This window comes from Castor canadensis, chromosome 1, assembly GCF_047511655.1.
Source record: "Castor canadensis chromosome 1, mCasCan1.hap1v2, whole genome shotgun sequence".
In the NCBI taxonomy this organism is placed as follows: Eukaryota; Metazoa; Chordata; class Mammalia; order Rodentia; family Castoridae; genus Castor; species Castor canadensis.
The window spans coordinates 165,053,808-165,065,368 of NC_133386.1; the positions used below are offsets into that span (position 1 = coordinate 165,053,808).

At 37.8% G+C, this 11,561-nt stretch overlaps 1 protein-coding gene across 1 annotated transcript; it reads right to left on the minus strand.

The window, feature by feature from the left end:
- Nucleotides 1-10,802: 10,802 nt before the first annotated feature.
- LOC109677806 (RING finger protein 141) lies at nucleotides 10,803-11,206 on the minus strand. Its single transcript, XM_020153593.2, is given in 3 exon segments — nucleotides 10,803-10,905; nucleotides 10,907-10,961; nucleotides 10,964-11,206. Coding segments are annotated over 3 exon segments (390 nt in total). The 5' UTR covers nucleotides 11,196-11,206.
- Between the last annotated feature and the right edge of the window lie 355 nt (nucleotides 11,207-11,561).

The window sequence follows — 11,561 nt, forward strand, 5'->3', positions numbered from 1 at the left end:
ACAATGAAAAAAATAATAATATAGTGACTCAGTTTCCTCACCTGTGAAAAATTGGAATAATGCCAGGCCTTTTCCAGGATTAAATGAGGTAATATGTGTGGGAAACTTTAGCAGAGGTCAATATGTGATAAGCATTGTGTAAGTGCTGGTCATTAAGGAGCTCACTCTTCTGTTCTCCATAGTGCTGAGTGATATTGAACTCAAGAGCAGGCTTCAAGAATGATTTTCTGTCTGAAGCACAAAGGCCACTCTCAATCCCCTTCCCAACTTTCATAAGATGTAGGCTTACTCCTCTAACATTTCCAGAATAGCTATTTATCACTATGTACATGAGATGCCCAGTTTCTAAGAATATTTTCAATTCTGGTGATTTCTCCATATTTTGGGCACATCATTTCATTTAAACCTTAGAGCAATTTATGAAGAACTGAAGATCTTTTTTTTTTTTTTTCGAGATGAGCTCTCTCTATGTTGCTCAGGCTGGCCTTAAACTCCTGGGCTCAAGTGGTTCTCCCACTTCAGTCTCCTTAGTTGCCAGAATTACTAGGCATATACCACCACACCCAGCCAGGAAGCATACTCCTTCTGTGTCCATTTTATGGATGAAGAAACTGAGACCCTCTGAAGTAAAGCAATTTCCTCAAGATCATACTGATTAATAATAATAATAATAGTAGGTATTGCTATTAAAATGTCTGAAAACTTAATGTTAGGTCAAACACATGAAATTGCTAACATTCTGCCAAGTTTTAGCCTACCAAGAAAAAGCAATTTCATATTATTCAACCTCAGTGCTAAGCACATTGTATCACTCGATCCTCAAATCAACCCACTAGGGCAAAAATAAATATCCATTTTATCACCAAGGAAAATGAAAGCTCTGAAATAGACACTTGCCAAGATCAAACTAGGCAGCCAGGATTCAAACTCAGGCCCATGATTCCAAAACCCACATTAGTATCATCTCTACTGCATATGGTTCCACTGGCAAGTTTATGGGCAGGAAGAAGCAGAATTTACATTGATACCTCACTCTGTGACTTGATTAACCAAGTCCAGGGTGACTTGATTGAGCCACTCTGTGACTCTGTAACCTTATTAGTATTAAAGTTATGGCATTTTTATACTCACTGTCAATGGTAACCACATAAGGCAGAAAAGACCACTACCAAATTAATGCTGAGAAAGCTGAGGTCCAGAAAGGTTTAATGACTCAAAGTCACACAGCTATTAAGCATTGGATTTGATATTCAAACCAGAGCTGCACAACTTCAATTTGGGCTCTTGACCACTACAACAGTAGTGCCCAAATACCCTGGGAATCTCTTCAAACTTCCCAAGTCTTGATGACTCTCCAGACCAATTCAGTCACAACGTCTTGAGGAGAAACATGGCCACTGGGAGTTTCTGAAACTCTCCAGGGATCCCTTCTGCAGAGAAGCTTGGAGATCATGATATTTAACCACACCAACAGGCTTAAGACACCTGGGACAAGGTTTCTGCTGTCAGTTTAACCCCACAGTACTGATCTTAATCATGTTTTATACGAATAAAGACCTATTTCCCAGACACGTATTCTGCAGCGAGCTCACAGCAGCAACCAAAATAAGTCACAGCAACAGGACAATCAAGAGCCCTCCAAATGAAAACATTCAACTATAACTGAGACTGAAGTGGAAAACATTTCATCGGAGTAGGCCCTCAGCTTTCCTGAGTTGGGGCCTTACGAAGTACCCTGAACCATGACAGCTGAGCTACAGTGGAACCTGGCTGGGGAGCAAGGAGGAAGGCTCAGGCAAGTCTTGCTGAATGGGAGATCCCTGTGCCTCGAGCATTACTCAAATTCACCACCTCAGTCAGGGCCGTTACTCAATGCAACCTGGATGGTGCACAGTCCCTCCAACTGTGTCCAGCCACCACCAGTTCAGAATACTTCATTTTATGACCTTCACTTATTTTAAAAAATATGTTTCGCTGATTCCTGAAAGCCAAACCCATTGAAAAATAGTGGAAACCAAATGCCAGGAAAATGAAGCCAAGGCAAACACATGTGAGCCCTGAAGTAAGAGGAGTTACTGTGGTCACGTCTGACCTTCTGAACTGTGCTATGGGTTGGAGCAAAAACAGTTCTTGCTCCTGCTTCAAGGGTGTATGGTAATAGTTTCTTTGTAATGCAGAAGAGCTTGGGTTTAGAAAGATTGCCTTTTAAAACTGTAAGGACTCAGCCATGGAGCCAGAAATAATATTATTTTGAGGAATGATGTTTATAAAAAAAAAAAAAAAAAAAAACTGCCCTTTACCTCTGTAACCAACATAAACCCAGAATCATCTGATCTTTATCTGTGAAATGATGAATACCTAAGACCTCCAGAGTTTCTACAAATGTTTCTCTTCTGGGTTACACCATTATTTTGGTGCAGTCTAACACAGAAGTTAGTAGACTATGTGAAAGATATAAACATGGAGAGGTCTGGTTGAAAAAAAGTAAAATGATGATCCAGAGTCTAAAGGGAGTAACAAAGAAAGCTCTTGGTTTTCCCACTAACCAGATTGGTCCTAAGCAATATGGCAGAGAGGCTGCCAGCATTTACATTACTATGAGATACTGGTGGCTGCATTCTTGGACACACAAAAGAAGTCACTAGGAGGAATTTGCTCCATGTTCACATTACCAAGAAAAGACCACAAGCAACAAAGTTCATGCAAATGAAGACTGGTTCCCATGGAAGAGATGCTTGCATTAAAATAATTGACAAGTTAGCCTAAGCATGAAATACCAATTTTTGTACCATGGTTTTCAAATAATAATGTTCTTTTCCTTTAGTTATATTACTTGATTCATATCTAGAAGATACCCTTTTTCTCTCATGAAAGAGAAAACTACAGTGTAAAAATATTCGCAATTATTATGAGGAAAAGATCCTCCACATGAAATAATAATAACATGTTCCTGGTCGTCTTTACTAGGTATTTAACACAGTAATGCTTAACTGCTGCCATGTATTAGTATTCTTGATTCTCACAGACAGTGATTGCTGTTATTGCTCATAGGTTTTGTTTTTCTATGGAGTATATTTATCAATCTTTTCATTGTTCTTTCTCTTGTTTAAGAATTTTTTTTAAATCCTCCAAATAATAAAAATATCCTCCTGTATATTTTTCTACAAGGCTTACATATTCAATTTTATGTTAAGATTTGTAACTTATCTGGACCTTATTTTGGATTAAGATGCAAGGTAGTAACTCAATATATCTTTTCCCAAATGGATAACCAATTTTTCCAGTATGGCTTATTTTCTATACCACGATTTTTTCCACATAGGTAATATGCCACATTTGCACACATCACCTTTATGTATCTATGTGGGTTATCTTCTAGCCTCTATTCTGTCCATTCTGGTCACAAAACCCACAATCTTAATTACTATAGCTTTATAATAAGTTAGGTAAGATATGTTAAGATAATTCCAACACCCTCTCCCGCCCATCTTGTCTTTTCCCTATTGCATCAAGTTTAGTTTCACTTGTTAAGTTCCAGGAAAATCTCTATTGAGACTTTTTTTGTCATAATTGGAAGATAATTTGGGCAAAGGATTGATGTCTTCTTGATACCAAGTCATCACATCCATGAACATAGTACGTTCCTCCATTTCTTTAGCCTCTTTTTTGTATGTCAGTCATTTTAAAGATTTTATCATAAAGGTCTTATATATTACTTTATAAGTATTTCTAAATTCATTAATTTTATGCTAAAATGGTGATATGTTGTTAAATCTTATTTCTCTAATTGTTTAATAAAGTTCAAGCACACTTTCTTTTTTTAATATAAAAATTAATAATCCAAAGAAAAGGCAAAAACAATAAAAGGAAGATGAAATAACGAGGACAGTAGAAAACAAATGACACTTTGAAGCTCAAATTCATCATAATGAACTTTCTTTACTGATAATTAATCTTGCTGAACCTCATTTGGTTTTTGTTGGATTTTCTTTGGAGATAAACATACTGTCTATGAATAATGATAGGTTTTTCTTCTGACATTATTTTATATTTTCTCTTTCCCACAGACAAAAGGAATTTTTGCTTTGTTCCTAATTTTAAAAAAAGTCCCAACATTTCATCCTTTAAAATGTTTGTTGTCAGTTTTTAATAGGCTCCTTTCATTAAGAAAGAATCCTACTATTCCAATTTTACCCAGAGTACTCAGAAAGTTGTGATCATGAATGGGCACTGAATTTTGTCAGCTATGGTTCAGACAATCCCATGGCTTTTCTCTTTTAATTGTTTCAATGTACAACCATCCTTGCATTCCTATTACAAATCTAATTTTATCTTAATACATTTGTTAATCTTCTAATATTTTGCTTGTTTTTGCATATATATTTATTAGTAAGGCTGATTTGTGATCTCTCTTTCTGAGTTGAAGGTTATTGTTTCATTTATTATTCTTCAGTAAAATTGGCACCAGTGTGGCATTATCTCTTCCTTAAATATTCAGTCAAATCCATCTGACGCCTATGTGGGGGAGAGCGCAGACTTTTAAAGGATGTTTCTACTTCTTTGATGGTTGAAGTTGTACTCTTATTTCTTCTTAAGGTAGTTTTGATAAGTGACATTTCCTATGACATTGATCATTTCTATTTTCCTTAATTTATTCCTATAATACTATCTTTTTTTTTATTTGTTTGACTTCTATAGTTAGGACTTTGCACTTGCTACTACTGCTTAAGCCACACATCCAGCCCTTTTTAAAGTAATTTTTTTTTTTTTTTGGCAATACTGTGGTTTGAACTTAGGGCTTTGTGCTTGCTAGGCAGGTGTTCTATCACTTGTGTCACACCCCAATCCCCTTTTTTATTTCTAATATTGTTTGTGAATGCTGACTCTTTTTTGCAAAACATTTTACTACCCATTTGTCTATTTTATTAATGTTCTCCAAAGAATCAATTCTAGTGGACATAATGCTTCATCAAAATCCCCTAGTGTTCTTTTATTCCTCTTCCAGGTCCAAGGTAGTTTTGCGTCCAATGACCAGAACCTAAAACTCAATTTCAGAAGATAGTCCTCAGGCTACTGGAGCCACTTTGTCCATCTGAGCAAAGATTCAGAGGTATCTAGGAATTCACATCTACTCCAGTTAGTCCTTAGCCAATAACTGACAGCTGTGGGAATATAGAAGCCCCCAAGTGGAATATGTCTGAGGTGTATCTCTTATTTCAGGACCCCACTGTGGAATGAGACTGAAGCTGCTCTTTGTGGGACCTGACCTCAAATGTCCCCCTAGCTTTGTTTCTTTTTCCCTGATGTCCTTCCAAACTTCTACAGGGAGCATTTCCTTAAGAAACTGAGTACTCACTCATCTCTTCAAAATTTCATTCTGAAGAACCCAAGGTAGTAGATTTGGTTTTGATTTTTATTCTTTGTATTGTTTTTGTTTTCTATTAGTGTTTCAGGGCTGGCAGAGTGCCTGCCTAGCAAGTACAGTGTCCTGAGTTCAAACCCCAGTGCCACACACAGACACACACACACAAAGAAATATCTATGACTATTTCACTAATGCATCTCTTATTGGTATTTTCTTCTTTTTCCACTATTTTTGGAATAGTATGTCTTCTTAAATTAGATGGTAAGTTTCTTACTTTTCTTTTTCTTTTTTCTAATACATTGTTATTTCCATATAATATTTTACATTTTCATTTACATTTTTGAGTATAAATGTTTACCCATTTTCCTAATGATTTCCTTTTTTGTGTTACAGGGTTTTGTGTGTGGTACTGGGGTTTTGAATTCAGGGCCTTTGTGCTTGCTAGGCAAGCTCTCTACCACTTGAGCCACCACACCTCCAGCCCTATTTCCTCTTTATGATAGTCATTAGTGCTGGTTACTGACATATCCAGTTTTTTTCTAGTTATGTCCTCATCCTCTTGAAGTCAACTGTGGCAATGGATGAACTTTAGCCAACAGAATATAAGCAGAAGTGATCATTGGGGTGGAGAACTTTGTTTTATCTCCTCCCCTTCCCACTGCAACTTGTATCAGGCAAGAAGGTGGGATCACCTTCAATGTGGATCCCAGAAGGAGGAAAATGTGAGATAGAGCTCCAGCTGACCTGCATTAGAAATGTACCATGCATGGGAAATAAACCTTCCAATATTTTCTTTTAAGATATTGTAATAGTTTAGGTCTGTGTGTTATTGAAGCATAACTTTTCCTATACTGACTATTGGATTAACCAAATAATCTTCAGATGTATATTCCCTTCTCTATTTTTAATCTCCAAGTGTGTAGAGTAATTTCGAGTATTTCTTTTCCTGTTCATATCTTATTGGAGTATGGGCAGAGAATATACTGTATATATTGCTAAGTCTTTGGTATTTTATGAGACTTCCTTTGTTACTTCAATTGTTCTATATGTGTGGAATAAATCAAGTTAGTTAATTTAGTTATTCAAACTTTTGATACTCTCATTAATTTTTAGCCTTTAATCTATTATTTACTAAGAGAGTTGGTTCTTAAACCCCACTATGTGGAGATTTTTAAATTTCTCTTAATAGTTCGATTGAGTCCTACCTTAAATATATTTAAGGCCATATTATTAAGTACTAGAAAATTATGAATTTCTTATGTTAGCCTAATGAAATGGTCCTTCTTATCCCTAAAAATGAATTTTTGTCTTTAAATATATTGGTCAGAGTCATTGCTTTGGTAAGGTGTCCCAAAGTTATCACTGCTTGCGATTTCACTGGCGTGAGTCACCTTCTGTATGAATTTTCCAGCTGGGAGTGGCTCAGGTGGCTACAGAATCATGCAAAGGGTTTAAATTCAGGTTCCAAATCCATGTAAGGTGGCAGGCCTCTCTTTCTTGTCATCTTTCTCTACTATGTAGATCTTTCCAATCACCCTTTAGTGAAGGCACAACCTTTTGAAAGCTACAGTTTTATGAAGAGGTCTCAATTTCAACAGGACCCCAACCTCACCTCCCATTCCCACTTGTAGCTACAGCATCCACTCAGCTCACACTCTTTCTCTTTTGGTTTTCAGTGGCCCTCTTTTTATTTTTCCTTTGCCCCTGGGAATTATACTAGAATTTATAAAAGGAGTTTGACAGTAGGAGGGTTTTAGATTATCTGGTACTACTAGATCTTCATGTTATCTTAATCATATTTTATTACTACATATGACTAATATTTTTGCCTTAACAAGATTAGCGAGATGAAAGTAGAATTTGTGGTGAGAAGAATCTGAAAGAGCACTGTTTTTCTGTTCTTTGGAAGATAGCTCTATCTAGTCCACCAACTCTGACAGACAGCATGATGATCATCACCATAACCTACTTTACATGCATATGTGTATACATGTGCACATACATGTGTGTTCTCTTAGCTTTATTTTGTCCTTATTTCTCTATTTTTCTGTGGAGGCAAAAATCAGGGACAGAAGATTCAGGAAGTTTAGAAGGATAGTCATGAAAGAACACCTCTGATGATAACAGCATTATGATGACTTAGCATTTATTAACATTTAAGCCAGGCCTTGAGCAAAGTGCTTTGCACATCTTCTCCTGATGAAATCTAAAAACACTGAGGCAACTGGGTCTGGGAAATGTTAACATTTTACTCTGGTCCACATACATAGGAAATGACAGAGATTCCAACCTCAGTCATCTGAAGACAGAGTCCGCACTGGCCTACACTATCCCTTGAACAAAAATCCCATTCTTTATTTACCACCCCTGTCCTCCCACACTTAATATTTACTCAATCATTTTGTCTCTTTTCTTGTTACTTGGAAGGGGGATACTGTGTAAATATAGACTTCTGGACTATGCAGCAGGACCCAAGTCAGACAATACCTTCCCTATAAGACCTTCATGGACACCAGCAGACTGGTTACTGTCCCTTCTCAGGGTTCTTATAAGCATGATGAACCACAGTTATTTAACTCTGTGGGTCTTTCCTTCTTATCTCGGAGCTTCTCAAGGGTAAAGACAGACTCTGGGTCTCTCTATGTTTTAAGCACTTAACGCAGAGACTGAATCACAGGGGACACATGGTAAGCATATGATGGATAAATGAATGCATGAGTGAATTAATGAATAAAAATTATCTTTCATGGCTAACAAAGCTCAGTTAAATGTATTTCCAAGACTAGAGATGTTTCTTTACTGATCTTGAAAAATACTAATTGATCCTTCTTTTGAGCTGAAAACATACAACCATCTCTCTGGAGAGATTCATATTTTTCTGATTAATATGTAAGTCCGTTTCAAAATTACTAAGGTATCACAGAACAATTATGACTACACCTAGGGACCTACAACCTTAGTCAGCTCCACCTGTCCTGGCCTGAGGAGATCTCCTGCTTTGGGGGTCCAGCCACTACATGTCTTCCATCCAGTCACAAGGAGCATTCTGTTTTACCCTGTGCCCCAGCACTGCTCTCCTCTGTTGTGACAGCATGATGACCAGATGTTGCTTCCTCTGTGGGTGGCCACTCTGGGAAACCCTGTAAATTTTAGCAAGCATGCATTTATCTAGAATGCAGCATTTTGAGGGTTCTTATTGCCTTTGTTCCAAAAGGAGATTTACATTGGGATGTCTTTTAAAAAATGTGAAAAGGCTAGGCACAGGTACAAACCCACCTGTCTAGAGCTGATACTGTAGGGAAACTTCATTTCTCATGCATTAAAGGTGATGGACCAGCTTGCAGTCTCAGAAATAGCTCAGAGATGTCTCAGTCACCCAGCTCCTATTAAACCGTGCCATGCTTCATGTGCCAAAAACTTGCTGGAACTGAAAAAAAAAAAGAAAAGCCACACATACTCAGGAACACAGCTCTTTTCAATTAGCCCAGATGGGATTTGTTAGTATCCCTTCTCCTGTTCTATAATAAATTCTTATAATTAAATAACATATACTTGTTATTCTTGTGCATGCAGAAGCCAGCAAGGCTCTCTCAGTGCAAAAAAATTTTTTTTTAAAAATGGAAGAAGAGCTGAGAGCAAGGTGGTCAATTTTCATACTTAAAGTAGGAAGGTTGTGTTCTAGGTGACCACAGCAGGGCTTGTCTAGGGAGTCCCATTCATTTTGAACTCCTGATCTGTCAGATAGAGAAATGAAGGCTGCATAAGCTTCAGTCAATCGGACCTTAGTCTGAGTCTTGTCTCTGCAGTGTGGTAGCGATGTGATGATAAGCAAGTTATCTAATCTCTCTGAACTTCAGTGTGCTCATCTGTAAAATAAAAGTAATTTTTGCTACAGCACAGGATTGTTATGAACATTAAAACAAAAATCTGTTAAGCCCTAGGCACGGTACCTGGAACATAGAAAGGAGATGTGATAACTAATGAGATATAATAAGAGCTATTATTGTTGTTTATAGAGAATAGTGCTAGTATTATCTAATGAGGGAGATGTGAGATGTGAAGTTGTACAAAGGGACCCACAGACCAAAACAGTTTCTAATCCATGATCTCATCACAGTGCCCATCCCTTCCCACTGTAAAACCATCACCTCAGGGCTGTCTGGAAACACGTTTGACAGAATTAAAAAGCAATAATGCTGAGGCAGGCAGATAAAGCACCAGTTATCCCCTACATTATGAAGGATTCGTTAAGGAGACCAAAACCCATTAATAGCCAAGGTCACATTGGATAAAGCCAGCTTCTGAGAGAATCAGAAAGAAGAAACAGATAAGTTTTGAATGTGTGGTCCAAGGCAGACATGATACTGCAAGAGAAAAGCCGTGGAGAACAGATCACCCATGGAGTATAAAGTAGGAAGACTAGAAAGGTTCTGAAAAGAGGGATAGGAAAGGAAGGCTAAATTCTCATTTTGCCAGTTTTGAAATTTTGCGTTAGGTAAGAACTAAAGAAAAAATAAATATTTTAGGAATTAGAGTCTGTGCCTCACACCTGTAATCCTAATCCTAGTTATTTCGTAGGCTGAGATCAGGAAGATTGAGGTTTGAGGCCAGACAGGTCAAATAGTTCAAAGAGATCCCATCTCCAAAATAACCAGAGCAAAATCAACTAGAGACTTGCAAAGAGTGCCTACTTTGCAAGTGGAAAGTCCTGAGTTCAGACCGCAGTTCCACGAAAGAAAGAAAAAAGAAATTGGATCCATTGATTGGATTCCTATTGAATTGGATGTGTGAATCTTCATCCTGCATTTCATTTAAAGCTGGATGTAAGAAAGAAATGTAGAAAATCATAAGAAAGCAGGGTAAAGTCTTACAAGTACTGATTGTCCTATTTTACCTGACACAGGCACTTTCTGGCAATGTAGCTCTGGACCTGACCCTAGGTTTATTCCTGAAGATGGGAGTTGAAGCTGCTCTGCTCCATATGGAATAGCTAACAACAAAGAGAAGCCCAAGCCCTGGACCTGAGAAAATCATTTACCCAACCATGTGCATTAAGTGTCCGTAGTCTTTTCAAGACAAAAGAATTACCTCCCTGGAATAAAATTGGCCAAGTGGACAAAAACTCCAGACAGACAACTCGATTCAGTACTAAGAAAGGCTTTCTGACACTCAAAGCTGTTCAAAAAATAAAATGGAAAGCAGTAAAATTCCTGGTACCAAATGTATTTCAAGAAAAGGCAGCTTGTAGAAATGCAATTTTTTTTTTTAGTTTACCATAAATGGAAGACATTGGAAGTTTATTTTTTGAATAAAGGGGCATATTGTCAGAATAGCAAAAATAAGGGGGTGGGAAAAATGGATTTTTCTCTGTCTGTGCCACAGTGTCCCTTCATTCTTCCTCCATGACCACAACAGCAAAAGAAACTCTTCCCCAAGGTCACAGGTAGTTAGGCTGGCCTGCCTCATCAGCCATGTTAAGAATGTAGTTAGCCACATCTTCTTTAGTGGGTGCATCCCATACCACCCAAAGTTCATTTGCTCTGTAGGCGACAAGCGAAACAATTCCTGTGTTGATCGCTTCACTCATCAATACACTCTGACAAAAGCTGTGAGCACAAGGCAGGTTGAGGTCAACTCGCCCATCTGTCTAAGTACAACACTCCTCCTCATTAGTCAGCTGCTTCACCCTTCTCATTCAAAGGCTAGCCTGACAAGGTGATAAAGAGGATGAGTTTTCATCAGGTTCATCAGAGCTGGAGGTCTGAGCCAACACTCCTGCTGCTTGACTTGCGATGTCTTTATAAAGCTGAATAAACTGGTACAAATTCATGACCTGTGATGCTTCCATAATGTCACTGCTTTTATTAATCTTAGATAGACCACCAGTACCATCACTTTCCAAAAGGCAGAGGAATCAGACCCAGATTGTACCTTGTCAAAGAGAAGATGCTTTTCCTTGCCTGCAGCCACTTTAGCAGTTATATCATTAGTTTAGCTACTCTCCCAAGAAATTCTTCAAAGTTAAGAAGCCACTTTCTCAAACTAATGTGATATGTTCACTACTTTTTTCTGGTGACTTTTTGATAACAACTGTTTCTGATCCATGATGAAATCATGGCTTTTAGAATCCAGAAAGAGTCTTGCTTCACATAGTTTCCTAGGTTCAAGGAATCATGCTCCCATTGGCAGCAAGGAC